Source organism: Oratosquilla oratoria, unplaced genomic scaffold, assembly GCF_046742065.1.
Source record: "Oratosquilla oratoria isolate Oo_2021 unplaced genomic scaffold, ASM4674206v1 SCAFFOLD52, whole genome shotgun sequence".
NCBI lineage: Eukaryota > Metazoa > Arthropoda > Malacostraca > Stomatopoda > Squillidae > Oratosquilla > Oratosquilla oratoria.
The window spans coordinates 264-17,500 of record NW_027467716.1 but is presented as its reverse complement, the minus strand read 5'-3'; the positions used below and the strand labels follow the sequence as shown (position 1 = coordinate 17,500).

Genomic DNA, 17,237 nt, shown 5'->3' with positions numbered 1-17,237 from the left:
CCTTGACTCTTGTTAATAGTCATGGCATAACTTAATTTAACTGGAAACTGTTTACGTTTAAAATGAACTGGTGTGTCTTGAGCCTCTAACACTATACGGGGTATTAGGACTTGTTCCCCCCGGTAACTGCCTCCAAGTATCTTCCCGACTATTACATTTTTCTTCAAATTCGTTACCATTATTCGAGTACCATTACAAAGCCTAGGAGGACAAATATTTCGGATAATCATCAAAATGCTTCCAACTTTCACCTTTAGAGCGTGTAAGGGCAACGACGGGCTTGTCATTGCATTGAAAACCGATGTTTGGACATCTGTTTCTTCTTCCACCGGTGTATCTACGCTATAGTAGACCTTTTCCTTTTCTTTATTGCTTTCGTGTATCATCTGGTTGACACTGTCGACATCGTCATTTGTGGGCGAGACTATTGCTCTCTTTTCAAAGTAAGACATGTTCAAGTGGTTTTCCTCCAATCCATCGTAAACTTTTGACACCAACTCGTCCCGTGAATAAGCCCGTACACCAAAATTCTTCTCGAAAACGATGTCGCCGTCTTTATGGGTGCCAATAGCTAAAAGTTGCTTCGCAAACTTGATGTTTCTAACATCACCCTTCTTTAAACGCACATTTTCTGTCAGTTCAAGCTTTGTTAGGCCATCCCACATGTAACTGGACTTTATACAATATGCGAGTTCCTCCGCTTTTCCTCCGCCTCTTATAACTGGTAGAATTTGTCGAAAATCGCCAGCACAGACAAACACTTTTCCTCCCATAAACTTATCGTTCTCCATAATGTCTCGCAAGGTAATATCAAGTGACGTCAACATGTTTATATTGGCCATTACAACTTCGTCCCAGACTATCAGGCAAGTTTCTTCTAATAATCTTGCCATTTCTGTGTTTTTCTTAACACTACACGCTCTAACTTCATCGTGTTCCATTAACGGAATCTTGAACATGTTATGAGCCGTTCTTCCTCCTGAAAGAACCGTGGCTGCAATTCCAGAGGAAGCAACAGCCAAAGCGATCTTTCCTTGAGAACGAACAGTGTCTAGCAACAGATTCAAGACAAAAGATTTCCCAGTGCCTCCAGCAGCTTTAACGAATATGCTATTGTTGCTATACTCGTATCCTTTTTTCACTCGTTTCATCACAGTTTCATAGACATTCCGTTGCTTGTCGTTTAGAAGCTTTATCTTTTCGTCGACGTTCTCCTTAAGCTGTTGCTTGTTGTAAGCTTTTTCCCTTCTGATAACATTAGATGACCTTTTGCCTCCTCTAGAAGATGGTAATCCATATTCGGTAATCGACCCTCCACCGCAATTCCACACATGTTGTTGAATGTTATCTAAAGCGTCCAAGTAGATTTCATCATTGTACTCTGTTAACTTAGCCTTGTATAAGTAATCGCTGGAAAAGTAATCTTTGACTTCTTCCCATATACCCGACTGGTCTTCGAGATCTGAAAAGACTAACATGCTTGCGTAGGTCTCTCGTAGTTGATTTCTATCATTGATATGATTAATGATGTCAAAAATCGTCTCTTTCCAAGTTTCTTCATCACTCAGCAACCCTAACGCTTTAACGGCTTCTCTGTTTGTCTCATACATGACTCCGTCAATAGTGCAAAGGTCTTCGAATGATTTTGGGCCCTTCTTATGAGTAAGCAAGAGCCTCAATAAAACAGTTCTACCGTCTTGGTGGTTACAGCACGAATGCGTCCTAAACTATACGTACGCCCTAAGCGTTCCTCCCAAATAGCCTTCTGTGCGTCATAAACGTAATGGAAGGGCAACTGGTTGTAATACAATGTCGCTGCAAACTCGTCTGTGTTGCATAATTTGAAAAAGACAGTTAACTGCGTATCTTTTTGTATCTTAGAAGTAATTTCCTGCTCTGACGCTCCTTCACTATAAAACACTGAGTTTTCACCCTCTAAATGTATATCCAATGCAAACACGGGGGGAGAAGACCTATTGATTTCAAATTTGAATATCTTCCACGTCGCTTCATTAGCGTTGATGTAACGTGCTTCTTGGAAGTTCTTAACTTCGTTCACCACCTCATCTTCGCCTGAAGTTTTTGTAAATAGTATCCGATCAGAACCTTTGTTTACGTATTTAGTCACGTAAGCAATAGCTTTAATTGAATTGGAGCATTCAACATTGATGTGCGCATCATACTTTAAGCAAAGAAAGGGGTTATAAGGAACAACCCACGAATTATCAATAGTTTTTTGTCTGTCTTTCAATTTCAACTGAAAAGAGTTACCACCTTCACCAATCGAACGCCTAACGTACTCCGGGTAACCGTTGTTGCCAAACAATAAGTCGTTCCTGCAAGTTTTAGGATATCCTTTAGCACACTTATCAGGTTTAGAACTTTTTCCTAGACAACACACCTGTGACTCGTCGTAGCCCTTGCAAGGACCATGCATCATACAACGTGTTACTGTCTCGTATAACCTGGGTTCCTGTTCTTTATCCGGTATCTCTGCTCTTATTATCTGTGATATTATGTCTGCCGTTACTCGAATTGACATCCAAAGTAATATATGGGCATGAGGTAAACCACGTTTTTGCCATTCAACACTATAAAGGTGCGCCTTAACAGGGCCAAAAGCATTTTTCTGTGTCAAATCATCTATTAAACTGTCTAATTTCAACTTGAAAACCCGACTTACGATATCTGGGCGATCGCACGGCTGTGTTCCTGGCCCGCTAAATTTTTCTAACGCTTCAGTAAGATCCGACCATTTACGGTTCATCGTAAAGGTAATGAAGTAATCAGGTGAACCATAAGAAGACACATATGCTAAAGCATCCTGCTGGCGTTGCTTCATATACCTTGGACCTCCTACAAAAGTTGGAGGAAGTATAATCCTTTGCCCTGTCCTGTTTTTGTCATTGACCCTTAAAAGGTCGATTCTCTCTTTACGTATGTTACTATGGTTGTATTCCAAAAACCTCAACCTGCTTGTCTCAATTTTCACATAATTATCGACGACAAATTGTTGAAAGAGACGTCGCCCTCTTAAGATGTAGTTGAAAATTCCTTCTCTTTCCATGTAAAGTGCCGAATAGTACATCAACGCCGAAATACATTTACTGCTTCCCTTCTTTTCCATTTTAATACTGTCACCTCTGTCTCCCTGAGGCAACTTTAATGGTTACTGGTTGATATCGTAAAAGAAGTTTGTCGAGCTCAACATTCTAAGAGCAAACTTTGAATCTGGGAGAGGAGACGCGATTGTAACTTTTAGAGTGTCTTTATCTGGCCCAAAATTAACTATAGCCCCAACCTGACAGGAGGCTGTTGGTAAACTATAGACACCTTTGTGTTCCTTTGTTCTAACCTTTTCAGCTGTCTCCAAACTTATTGTCACGTCTGGTATTTTCTTCCTGTTTTCAACATACGTCTCAATCAACTTCTTTGCTGTTTTTATCTCTTCTAACATACCCTGCTTGTTATTGTGGCAAAGTAGCATGCAGTCAATACTTTAGGGTCTATATGGGGCGCCCCTACGGACCAGAGCCACACATCATTTTGTCTATGATAGAAGAAATTCTGTTCATAGAGAAATGATGACACTTTTATACTACGACTGTCCCTCCGTTATGCTGTCCCCCAACCCCTTGTTGCTGTCCTGTACCATTTCTCTGAGTATTCTCTTTCTGTGATGGGGGAATTCCCTGTGGTGGGGGAAAAGAATACTGCCACCAAGTTTCCCACTTGGATCGTAAGAGGCGAGAAGAAAGGGACGGGGAGAGGGACTAGGCATCCTTCTCCCTGTAGCCCCAAGGGGCAGATTCCTAAAAATAAAAGGAAAGGCATAAGGGGTGCTGGAGGGCCTCGGGCCAGCACCCTAAGGTTTGGGTCTTTTAATGTGCGTGGATGTGGTACAGATGAGAGTAAAAGGGAAGAGATAGGTAGTATGTTTGTGAGAAGAAAGTTGGATGTGTTGGCTTTGAGTGAAACTAAGTTGAAAGGGAAGGGTGAGTGTAAGTTTGGGAGTGTAAGTGGGAGGTTATCAGGAATGAAGAGAGTGCGAGGGAGGGAAGGGGTGCCTATTCTAGTAAGTGAGGAGATAGGTAAAGGGGTAGTGGAGTGGAAGGAGGTTTCCTCAAGGATAATGTGGATGAAGGTGAAACTGGGAAAGGAGATGTGGGTCTTTGTAAGTGCATATGGGCCGGGCAGTGAGAAGAGCATGGAAGAAAGGGAGGCCTTTTGGATAGATTTAAATGAGTGCATAGAGGGTTTAGGAAGAAATGCCAATGTAATAGTACTGGGAGACCTTAATGCTAGGGTGGGAAATGGTCCAATCGATGGAGTGGTTGGGAAGTGTGGAGTTCCAGGAAAGAATCGTAGTGGAGAGTTGATGGTGGAAATGTGTCTAGAAAGAGAGTTGATGATAGCAAATACAGTGTTTCGGAAGAAAGTCAAGCATAAGTACACATGGGAGAGGGTGGTGGAGGGAAGGGTGGTAGATAGAGCGCTAATGATTATGTAGTGGTAAATAGGATTATGATAGGAAGAGTTAAGGATGTACATGTGCTAAGGGGAGAGGGTGGGGGAATATCAGATCATTTTTTGGTGGAAGGTAAGCTGAGAGTGGAGGATAGATGGAGAAGGAGGAAAGGGACAAAAGGTAGGGAGGTTCTTAGAGTGAACTCCTTGAATGAAAAGGAAAAGGAGAAGGAGTACGAAAAGAAGCTGAAGGAGGAGTGGGAGGGAGTAAAGGATAGAACAGAGATGGGTGTGGAGGAGGAATGGGGATGGTTCAAGGAGGGAGTCTTAAAGTGTGCAAGGATGGTGTGTGGAACAAGAAGGACAGGGGGAAATAGAAGAAAGGGTAGTGAATGGTGGGATGAGGAAACAAAGAAGGTTGTAGAAGAGAAGAAGCGAGCATTCACAGATTGGTTACAAAAGAGGACAGGGGAGTCATATGAGACGTACAAAGAAAAGAAAAGAGAAGTAAAGCAAAAGGTAAAGGTGGCAAAGAGGAGAGCAGATGTGAAATGGGGTAGGAGTATGACAGAAAATTTTGAAAGTAATAAAAAGATGTTTTGGAAAGAAATTAAGAGAGGAAGAGGAGGCGAATCAAGTAGGGAAGAAAAGGTAAAAGGTACAGATGGAGAGATGATAATGGAAGAGATGGCAGTGAGGAGAAGATGGGCAGAATATTTTAGGGAGTTGCTGAATGTGAAGGAGGATAGGGAAGGAAAGATAGCTGCAGTGGGAAATGCGAAGAAAATGAGAGTGATGAGTGAGGAGAATGGAGGAGAAATAAGGAAGGATGAGGTGAAGGCAGTTGTAAAGATGATGAAAGCAGGTAAGGCACCTGGTCTGGATGGATGTCATGCAGAATGTCTGAAAAAGGGAGGTTCAGTGATGGTGGACTGGTTGGTGAGGTTATTTAATGTTTGCTGGAGAGAGGGTAGAGTACCGGAGGACTGGAGTAGTGCCTGTATAGTTCCTCTTTACAAGGGAAAAGGGGACAAGTGTGAATGTAGTAATTTCAGAGGGATTAGCCTGTTGAGTGTAGTAGGGAAGGCTTATGGGAGGATCTTAATTGAGAGGATTAGGAGAGGAACAGAAGGAGTAATTGGTGAGGAACAGTGTGGATTTAGGACGGGTAGAGGTTGTGTAGATCAGATCTTTGTGGTAAGACAGATATGTGAGAAAGCTATAGGAAAGGGGAAGGATGTTTTTTGGGCTTTTATGGATCTGGAAAAGGCTTATGATAGGGTAGACAGGAAGGCACTGTGGGAGGTTATGTAGATTTATGGGATAGGAGGAAAGCTTTTGGGAGCTGTCAAGAGTTTTTATGAGAGTAGTAGAGCATGTGTTAGGATTAGAAATGGAGAGAGTGAGTGGTTTGAAGTAAAGGTGGGACTTCGTCAAGGATGCGTTATGTCGCCCTGGCTTTTCAACTTATACATGGATGGGGTGGTGCGAGAGGTGAATGCTAGGGTAGTGAGTCAGGGATTGAAGATGGTTAAAGAAAATGGAGAAAGGTGGGAGGTGAGCCAGCTGTTGTTTGCGGACGACACTGCGCTTGTGGCAGGGTCAGAGGAGGGATTGAGGAAGCTGGTGGCAGAGTTTGGGAGAGTATGTGATAGAAGAAAGCTAAAGATAAATGTGGGTAAAAGTAAGGTGATGAGATGTACAAGGGGTGAAAGTGGCAGTAGACTGGAAGTGAACATTAAGGGAGAGCGACTGGAGGAAGTGGATAGTTTTAGATACTTGGGTGCAAGTGTAGCAGGAAAAGGTGGAGTGAAGGTGGAGGTAGAATGTAGATTGAGAGAAGCGAGTAAATGCCTTGGTGGTTTAAAGAGTGTAATGAGGAATAGACATTTGGGAATGGATGCGAAGAGGAGACTGTATGAAGGAGTGATTGTGCCAACAGCACTGTATGGGGCAGAAACGTGGAACATAAGAGAAGAAGAGAGAAGGAGTTTGAATGTGTTTGAGATGAGGTGTCTGAGAAGTATGGTGGGGGTTACTAGGCTAGATAGAGTGAGAAATGAGGAGGTGAGGAGGAGAACAGGGGTGAAAAGAGATTTGGGAGATAGGGTTGATGAAAGAATATTGGGATGGTTTGGACACATGGAAAGAATGAGTGAAGAAAGACTAGTAAAAGAGGTATGGAAGGCAGATGTGGAGGGAGTGAACATGAGGGGACGTCCTAGGATGAGGTGGATGGATGGGGTGAAGGGGGCTTTGGGGACGAGGGGAATGTCTGTTGAGGAAGGAAGGGAGAGGACGGAAGACAGAGGTGAGTGGAGAATGGTTGTATATGGATGATGTTGTGATTGCATGAGGAGAAATGGGCGGGGGGGTGGGGGGTGGGGTAGTATGTGTGAGTAAATTTTGACGCAGCCCGAAGGGATTTCTCCCCGTCCTCGCCTTATATGCAAAGGGGGACGGAGAGGGGGGGTCGCCGATTAAATGAAGCGGCCTTGCTGTGGATGTGCTGTGTCTTGCGACACTGCTTCTGACCCAGGGCGGTGGGCAGGGTGCAGGGATGACCCGTCATCCAGGAGGTGCTCAGATGAGAGGAAGGGTAGGAGGGATGTGGAGTGTATTTGGGGATGTAATGGGTGGGAGTGTTTTTGTGCCTTTCCCTTTTTGGCTACCTCCCTTGGAAGGGGGAAAAAGCCTTGGTATATGTATGTATGTATGTAACATACCCTTGAGGGAAACATTGTTATTTGTCAAATAATCATAGAATTGCTCGATAATGTTTTCATTCCTAAGGCACTCAGCGTTTTCCCGCCTTCTTCTTTTAACAGTTTCGTTACATGCCTCTTTCTCATTATCTGTCTTGCCGGTATAACGTTCAAACCTATCACAACGTAACTTTATCTGCTGTTCTTTGTCATGGTAAAAGTACAAATCCAAGAAATTTTCCGCAGACTTCCAAAATGGTTTATTGACAACGGCTGCATCATTTTGTTGTCCTGTTAACAAACCTGGCTTCATCAGGCCTAACCTATGGTAAACTTTACCTTGAATTTTGTAACACAGTGCCGATTCTCGTTTATCATTTAACGCTCCCAAAGTTGCAAACGAAGTAAAACAGAAGACGTTGTTAAACGCTACAATGTTTTTGAGGAAGTAATTTGAGAGCGGAGAACTACCATCGTAAAGCCCCTTAATATTGTCACCCAATTTTGTCAATGCCAGTGTATTTATGGGAGTTTTTCCTCCATTGCAGCACATGGTCTTGCGTTCTCGCTTGAACAGTAGTGCTTGACACATCTTTCACCTGAACGCACCTAACTCCCCGACCGAGTGAGGTGTAACTTTCGCCTCAGAAGTCTCCGTAATATGGCCGCGATATGATAGCGCTAAACGCTCTTTCATTTCTAAAAACTCAGGCTTTTTACCAAGGTCTTTACGTTCGACCTGCATTTTGTTTATCCTTTCAAATGCTTCAGTTGAAACATCTGCGTCAGAGGCTAAAAAGTTATCCCTCTTCATGAACTTTATCTGTTGCTTTATAGCTTTCTTACGCTTTTTATCTTCTTTTCTCTTAACTTTGTCTGCTGCGATCTCCGCTTTTGTTCGTCTTTTACGTCTCAAAGGATTACTTTTTGCCGTTGCTTCTATCTCTCGTTTAGTTTCCCTCAGGGTTGTCTTTATCTCCACCAATGTGCTATCAGGGTCTAACGGAAGTGGCTCTGTTGCTGTGATATCGCTTAAACTTGAAGTCACTGTGTCAACTGTGGCAACTACGGTATCTGTAGAAGAGACATCGTCTTTTTTCTCAACTTCAGTTACAGATTTTGGCATTTCTTTGCACGCTCTTTTTATGGCGTACTTTTTAGCTTTGTCTAACCTCCTTTGAGACTGAAAAGTCCTCTGCAAATAATGCTTCTGGTACTCTGTATGGTCAGATTTGCCCCCATTCTTAGTGAAACTTTTGTAACCGGCAAAATAATGCTTTTCAAAACCCTCTGTTCTCTCTTTTGGTATTTCACCAACGTAAACCTCCAGGGAATCTAAAACATCATCACTGTAGTTGTAGTTTTTGTCCTCGTTTAACTTCTTATTAAACGTCAATAGCTTTCGCTGAAACACTTTTATCGACTCCTTTACATTTGAGACTTTAGTTTGTTGGTACAGGTCTGGGAAAGTAGACATATGTTCACTTTTCATCTGCTGTGTTAGTTTTTTGTTGGCATTTAACTCCCCTTTAGTTAACTTTTTTTCTCGAGTAACCCACCCCCAGAAGTGTCGATTTCGTCTCTTCATTGTCTTTGAATCTTCACCCATATTGCAATGTAATATGACCCCACGTAGTAGAGGGGGTCAATCTTTACACCCGAGAAACGCTGATAAACCCTTACACCGGGCCGGCCCGGGGGTGTCCGTTTTTTGCCATGGTCCGAGTTAGGGGCACCATAATTTTTTTAATAACTTAGATATATATATGTATATATATATATATATATATATATATGTATATATATATATTTATATATATATATATATATATATATACATAACATTGGTCAGAGGAAAATAAGAATCAAAAAGATATTGATTAAAATTTGAAAGTTCATTCTATTCTTATTTTATTTTACTTTTTTTTTTCATTCTGATGAGTAAACCCTATGTTCTCTATCCCATAAATTAAATTGACCGGGGATGGCTTAGATCCTGTACAATGTTCTCTTTACCCCTCTATTAAGTGCATTGAAAGGACGACAGTAGACCGCTCTTATTAATGATACTTATTTGTAGGCAATATATTGCACACTCAATCTGGATAAAAGGCTGTAAAGGTTATTTGACTTTGTTACGCCTCACTAACCATTATAACTTCACGGATGGTATCGTAAAGGTGAATGGCTGTGTTGTATCCAGTCCACTCAGGGAACAAGCGAATCATGAATGGTAAGTAGCTCAGCAAACTCTGGCCCAAGTTGGTATGTATAACTTGGCGAACCATTGTAGCGATCTTGTGCAAATCTGGGTCGTCATGGTTGAACCTGCATCAAAGGAATAAATGCCACTATTAGTAAGAGGTTCTCCTGTAACTTCAAGCAGTTGACTATTGATGATGCGTTTTGCTTATCTTTGAACGCACTACTAATCAAAGTCAACAAATTACCGGGCTTGTTTACCTACAGATGAAATGTATTTATTTACTTATACTTTCATATATTACCTGATTTTTTTTAAATCAATCAAGCCGTTGCCTCTGGTGTCTCGCAGGAGACCCAAGGCCCCCAAAAATTTGGCCACGGTTATCAAATATATCCATACTTCAAATAGGGAAGAAATTTTATCGGTTATTTTAAATTGGGCAGATGTTACACAGTACAAGATAATGCGTTCACTTTCTTCTGTGTGGTGATATAGAAAGTCTGTTGCCAGGCTTCTACGGTGGTGATATTTGTTTTCTTTGTGACCTGCATTTCTGTAAATAAGTGTTGTGGGGTACGTGGGGAATAATACGCTGCTATTTCGTCCTATTTCCTATGAGTTACTGTGTGATGCCATGTGACGGGTGTGACGACCCTAGCATGGAACATTCATATTAATGTATTCTTCTAGCGATATTTTTTTTTTTTTTTTTTTTTTTTTTTTTTTTACCTGTTATCATAATTTTAGGTTTTATGGTACACCACACCTAGGGTATTGGCTGCCTGTTATTGTGGGGTATAACTTGCCTAGTAGTATGCAGCCGACACTTTAATGGGTATGTCGGTCTCCCCTATGGACTAGAGACACACATAAGTTTGTCTATGTTAGAGGAAATCTCTACTCATAGAGAAATTATACTACTTTTTTGCACTACAACTGTCCCTCCGTTGTTCTTCCCCCGTCGTCTTAATACTGTCCTGTACCACTTGTTTGAGTATATATTTCCATTTTCGCCTGTCCCCTGTGGTATAGAGACAAAGAATACTGTCACCGAGTCTTCCCACTCGAGTCGTAAAGGCTGCTAAAGCGGGACGGAGTGTGGGACTAGCCATCCTGCTCTCTGTAACCCTAAGGGGTACATTCCTATTAGAAGTCAAGGGACTGAGAGGTGTTTTCCAAACAGAACCCTAATGTTTAAGTCTTTTAATGTGCGTGGGTGTAGTAAAGATGAGAGCAAAAGGGAAAAGGTAGGCACTGTGTTTGTGGGAAGGAAGGGGGGAAGGGGGGCGCTCTACTTGTAAGTAAGGAGGAAGGTAAGCATGTGGTGGAGAGGAAAGAGGTTTCTTCAAGGTTAATGTGGATAAAGTTGGAACCGGGAAGGAAGATGGTTTTTTTTTTTTTTTTAAGTGCATATGGACATGGTAGTGAGAAGAATATAGATGAAATGAAGGCTTTTTGAATATATCTAAATGACTACACAGAGGGTTTTGGGAGCAATGTCATTATAGTGATTTGGGAAATCTCAATGCTAGAGTAGGGGATGAACCATTAGACGGAGTGATTGGGAAGTGCGGAATGCCAAGTAAAATGATAGTGCAGAGTTAATGGTGGAGATGTGTTTAGAAAAAGAGATGATGATAGCCTACGTTGCTTAGGAAAAAAGTCAAGCTGCTGTACATATGGGAGAGGGTGGTGGATGAGAGGGTAGTTGATAAGGTATTAATGGACTAGATAGTGGTATAAAAAGTGTATAAAGAGTTCTGTATATCCATGTTCTCAAATGTGAGAATGGGGGAATACCAGGTAATTTTTGGTGGAAGGTAAGTTTAGAGTAGAGGGTAGGTGGAGAAGGAGGAAAAAGGCAGAAGATAGAGAGATACTTAGAGTAGACTATTTAAATGAGATGAAAAAAGAGCAGTAGTACCAGGGGAAGCTGAGAGAAGTGTAGAAAGTGGTGAAGGATAGAGTAGGAGTGGAGGAAGAATGGGGGTGTTTCAAGGAGGAGGTGTCAAGGTATGCAAAGATGGTATGTGAAAGAAAGAGGATAGGAGCAAATAGAAGGAAGGGTAGTGAGTGGTGGAGGAATGGGGGTGTTTCAAGGAGGAGGTGTCAAGATATGCAAAGATGGTATGTGAAACAAAGAGGATAGGATCAAATAGAAGGAAGGGTAGTGAGTGGTGGGATGATGAGTGAAAAAGGCAGTAGAAGAGAAGAAGCGAGCATTCAGGAAATGGTTACAATGTAGGGCAAGAGGTAAAGATATGAGAGGTACAAAGAAAAAAAAAGAGTAGCAAAACAAAAGATAAAGGAAGTAAAAAGAAAAGCAGATGTTAAATCGGGGAAGAGTATGGCAGATTATTTTTTAAGTAATAAAAAGATAGTTTGGAAGGAAGTTAAAAGAGGAAAGGGAGGTGAGTCAAGTAGAAAAGGAAAGATAAAAGGCGCAGATGGACAGGTGTTAACAGAAGAGGAGACAGTAAGGGGAAGGTGGGCGGAGTATTTTAAAGAGCTGTTGAAGGTGGAGGAGGATAGGGAGGGAGTGGTTGTAGCAGTGGGAGGTACTAGGAATATAACGGTGGTGGGAGAGGAAAATGGAGGAGAAATAAGAAAAATGAGGTACAAGTCTCTTTATCTGAAAATGATGAGAGCATGTAAGGCTCCTGGGTTGGATGGGTGTCACATGGAACAGCTAAAAAAGAGAGGTACAGTAATAGTGGACTGGCGGTTGTTTAATGTGTGTCTAAGGGAGAGTAGAGAGCCGGAGGACTAAATAGTGCATGTATGGTTCCGCTTTACAAGGCCAAGGGGGGTAAATGTGAGTAATATAGTTTCAGAGAGATCAATTTGTTGACTATAGTTAGGAAGGCTTATGGGAGGGTTTTAATTGAGAGGATTTGGAGAGGAACAGAGAAAGTAATGGGTGAGAAACTGTGTGGATTTAGGAAAGGTAGGGGTTGCGTGGATAAGATTTTTGTGGTAAGACAAATATGTGAAAGAGCTTTAGGAAAAAGTAAGGAAGGTTTTTGGGCCTTTATGGAACTCGAAAAGGCTTATGACAAGGTAGACAAAAAGACACTGTAGGAAGTGTTGCAGATAAATGGGATTTATTCAGAGAAAGCTGTAAGAGCCGACAAGAATTTTTACAAGAGTAATAGAGCCTGCGTTAGAACTGAAAATGGAGAGAGCGAGTTGTTTAAAGTGAAAGTGGTATTGCACCAGGGATGTGTCATGTCGCCATGACTTTTCAATGTATACATGGATGGGGGTGCGGGAGGTAAACACACGGGTAATAGATAAGTGACTGGAGATGATTAAAGAAAATGGAAAAAAGTTGGAGGTGAGCCAGTTGTTTGCTGACAACACTGCGCGCGTGGCAGGGTCAGAGGGATGATTAAGGGAGTTACTGACGGAGTTTAGAAGAGCATGCAATATGAGAAAGTGGAAGGTAGAATGGGGAAATATAAGGCGATGAGATGTACAAGGAGAGAGGATGGCAGTGAGATGGAAGTAAGTCTTAAAGGAGAGAGGCTGGAGAAAGTGGAAACCTTTAGGTATTTGGGGTCACATGTGGCAGGAAAGGGAGGAGTAGAGGTGAAGGTAGATTGTAAGGTGGGAGTAACAAGTAAATGCCTTGGAATATTAAAAAGTGTTATGAGAAATAGGCAACTGGCAATGGATGCGAAGAGGAGACTATATGAATGGCTGATTGTGTCGGCGGCACTGTATTGGGCAGAAACATGGAATTTAGGAGAAACACAGAAGAAAAATTTAAGTCTGTTTGAGATTAAATGTCTGAGAAGTATGGTAGGAGTTACAAGATTGAACATAGTGAGAAACGAGGAGGTGAGAAAGAGAATTGGAGTGGAAAAGGAGATGGCAGATAGGATTGATGAAAAAGTATTGGGATGATTTTGACACATGGAAAGAATAAACGAAGAAAGATTAGTAAAAAAGGTGTAGAAAGCAGAGATAAATGTAGTGAACTTGAGGGGACGACCGAGGATGAGATGAATGAATGGGGTGAAAGGGGTGATGAGCAAGAGAGGAACGTCTGTTGAGGAAGGAAGGGATTAGGCAGGAGATAGGGTTGAGTTGAGAATGGCTGAGTATAGATAATACTCTAATGCAAGGAAGGTAGGTGTTAAAGGGGAGGGAGTGGTTATGTATGGAAGATAATTTGACACGCATGAGGAGACGGAGAGTGGGGTTTCCCGATCAAATGAAGCGGCCTTACTGTGGATGTGCTGTGTCTTGCTGCATTGCTTTTTACCCAGGATACAGAGATGATCCGTCATCCATAAGGAGCTAAGACGAGGGGGAGGAAAGGGTGGTGGATGAGAGTCGCATGGGTGGGAGTGGGTACTTGCATTTTGACTTACCTATCACCCTTATAAAGAGGAAAAAGCCCTTAGTATATAAACAGATAGTCATGTTGTACGAATATATATGTTTTCTTTCTTTTCTTTAATATACTCGTAGGATACCATGTTATGAACATATAATTTAGGGTATTTTTATGAGGTATATGTACACTATAATGAATGTTTTACTCGTTAGCTAAATCCTGAGTACATTCATTTTTTCACCTGCCTTTCACAAAGTTTCTTGTGTGAGGTATAAAGGCCATGTATGTAATTGAAACTTATTATTGTAGTCTTTTAAAGGTGAATGGGTTGGCCGTTCATTGAGATGGTTGCGTGTTTTGTGAATTAGCAGTATTCAAAAATGAGCAGTTAGTGATGATTTTGTAGGAATCCTAACTTTTTCCTTTTTTTTAGCCAATTCTTCAGCTCTTTCAGGTACGATTGTCTAGTTTTAGAAAGCTATTTTGTAATTACGGTTTACAGTTACTAAATATCTGTGTATATCGAGTTCTAATTTAGGAGATATGACGTTGTGTATGAAGTGGTTGAATGACGTTGATGATAGTGTTGTTTCTTGTGAGAAACCATTATACAGACGCTTGATCTTAGAAACTGTTTTTGTGTGACAACATTCTTTGACCGTGGAAGACCCACAATGAAACTGTGGGGAGAGTAATCCCCCCAAAAATAAGAAGTGGATTCATTATACATCATAAAACTTAAGATATATTTTACATTTCTGATATTGTTTACTTAACTTCCATAATACTACTCTTCTTAATTTATTCCCTGTAGCTATGTAAATCTTTGTAGCACTGTCATTCAATATGATTAATTATAATTCGTAAAAATCAAGAGCAACTTTAGATTTCTCCTATTGCTTACTTAATTTTCATAGTACTACTCTTATCAATTTGCTCTTTGTATCTATGTTAATCTATGTAGCACCATCAATATAATAACAGTGATGTGATAATTAACATTTACCTCATCAACATTATACCACAGAAATTTGTGTGTGTGCGTGCGCGCGCGCTTGTGTGTGTGTGTGTGTGTGTGTGTGTGTGTGTGTGTGTGTGTGTGTGTGTGTGTGTGTGTGTGTGTGTGTGTGTGTGTGTGTGTGTGTGTGTGTGTGTGTTGTGTGTGTGTGTGTGTGTGTGTGTGTGTGTGTGTGTGTGTGTGTGTGTGTGTGTGTGTGTGTGTGCGTGTGTGCGTGTGTGTGTGTGTGTGTGTGTGTGTGTGTGTGTGTGTGTGTGTGTGTGTGTGTGTGTGTGTGTGTGTGTGTGTGTGTGTGTGTGTGTGTGTGTGTGTGTGTGTGTGTGTGTGTGTGTGTGTGTGTGTGTGTGTGTGTGTGTGTGTGTGTGTGTGTGTGTGTGTGTGTGTGTGTGTGTGTGTGTGTGTGTGTGTGTGTGTGTGTGTGTGTGTGTGTGTGTGTGTGTGTGTGTGTGTGTGTGTGTGTGCGCCCTCGTACGTGTAAAGATTTGGTAGTCTTTGACCCTACACATGATGAAACCAAAACTTGGCCTTGTCTATGTACACTTTTTTTTTTTTTTTTGTGAATAACGGTTTATTTTGGACACTATATCAACTCTGTCTAAATTACGGATGTTGATATCTGCTATTCAGCATATGAAAAAAAATGCAATTCGGTCACGTAGTGTAGTTTGAGAATTCGATCCTGGGGACAAATAATATTTAATCATAGCTACCCAAGGTTATGAAACTATACTTAGTACAAGCACTATAGTGAGTTTCTGACTGGCCGCTTTAATGCGGATATATACCCACTGATAATGAAATTGTTTGGATCTTGTGAAAACGGATTCTTCGTCTTCGCCATCGGATTGAAGATGTTGTTCAACGGTTAAGTGGGGACAAAGAGGACACACGTTTTATCAAAAGCCAAGTGAGGACGGAGCCTTTATTATTACGAATTTTCATTTGTTACAGCTTTATCAAGAACATAGTAGTGGTGCACATGTCTGAGAATAAACCATGATTATGTACTTGATCAAACTGTAACAAGCGAAACATCGTACTGATAAAAGGCTCCGTCCTCTCTTGTTTTTTCTTTTGGTATAGTTGTCGGCTATTGCCAATTACATAAAACTCACGTTTTCCCGGTGAGGAAAGCCCACACCACGTTGAGCACATGAAGTGCGAATACGTTGCTCTTGAGGGAGATCTTGCGCCCGTTCTGGCTGGCCAGCTGCTCCACCTGCAAGGAGGCAGGAAAGAAGGAAAAACTAACATCAAGAAACGACTTATTAGATATATTGCGTTAACCTGTCAGTTGCGGCACTATCCATATTTCTCCATCCGCAAACCTATTCATTTTTAAAGAGGGGGAATGAATAACAACAATGCGTCTGTCAGAGGCATACAGTCAGCTCCACCTAAATCAGCGCATCATGGCTCGCGCCAATTCTGATGGCGAGTAAGAGACCTCCCCATAAAACTGTAGTTCAAATACGTCTGGAAAATTGGCGCACCAGAGGAGAGTACAGGCTAGCGAGACCGATGATGTCACGAAATCAGTTACCACTGGCCTTTGTGGTGGACGGAGGTGCTTTGCTCTTCTCCGCGAATAACTTTTTTTTCTCTCTCTCTTATCCCTTTTTACAATTGTTTTTATCAATAAGCATTGGGCTTGGGAAAGAACTTGCGAAGAAGGACTGACTGGCAAGCATTGCTTTGCCCTGGAAAAAGGAGGAAAGGTTCCAACAAAGAAAATTTCAAGCTTCCATAGGCACTCCACTGCATTTTGTGCAGAGGATGGAGCGAAGCGTTGCCGTACAACCGCTGGCGGGCGCCAACCCAGAGCTCCCAAGAAAAAGACCAGGAGGAAAACCATAAGAACTTTAAAGGTCCCTGGAGCGACAAGTTGACAGGGATGGAACCTCGCATTTCTGATACAAAGAATTAAAACACAAAAACCCTCAACTGACTGGCCACTGTGTCTCTGAGGACCGTGCAAAGTCACCCTTCACGTAACGACCTTGGGTCTAAGTTTCTAGCACACCTCGAAGAAAACCGATCTTATTACAGCCACGCAAAACAAAAATCGAACTATAATTTTGCCTGGGATTAGGACAAGTATAAGAAAGTGGTTATGGGGACTGGAGAGGCTACCTTTAACTATCACTAGCACGACCGAGGAGGGAAGACATCGGATACAACATGGGGTCCAAGATCCTTCCTTTCTCAGGTTACACCAAGGAAACTGTCAAGCACCGCTGACTTGGTCATGGTCAGGGGTTTACTTTTGGGTAACCCATGGTTGTTGAAAAGCTAGTGGTTTTTTACCAAGGGAAGTTACAGTCAACAAGAGAAGCGGTACCTGGAGCTCTTGGCAAGACCATCTTGACGACCTGCTTCGACATCTTGTCAAATTGAAATGTAACAGCAGGACGGGCAACCTGCTCATCACAGCAAAATTGGTAACTGGTAACGGCTGGATTTTGGTGGAATGTGAAAATATAAAGGATTTGGCCG

General features: G+C 41.8%; 1 protein-coding gene across 1 annotated transcript in view; it reads right to left on the bottom strand.

Moving 5' to 3' along the window:
• The window catches only part of LOC143023631 (methyl farnesoate epoxidase-like), a gene marked incomplete at its 5' end in the record, with an annotated part of 49,067 nt that extends 33,107 nt beyond the window's left edge, over positions 1 to 15,960 (bottom strand). Inside the window, 2 exon segments of the mRNA XM_076182218.1 lie at positions 9,323 to 9,500; positions 15,857 to 15,960. Of these exon segments, the coding sequence (XP_076038333.1) occupies positions 9,323 to 9,500; positions 15,857 to 15,960 (282 nt within the window).
• Between the last annotated feature and the right edge of the window lie 1,277 nt (positions 15,961 to 17,237).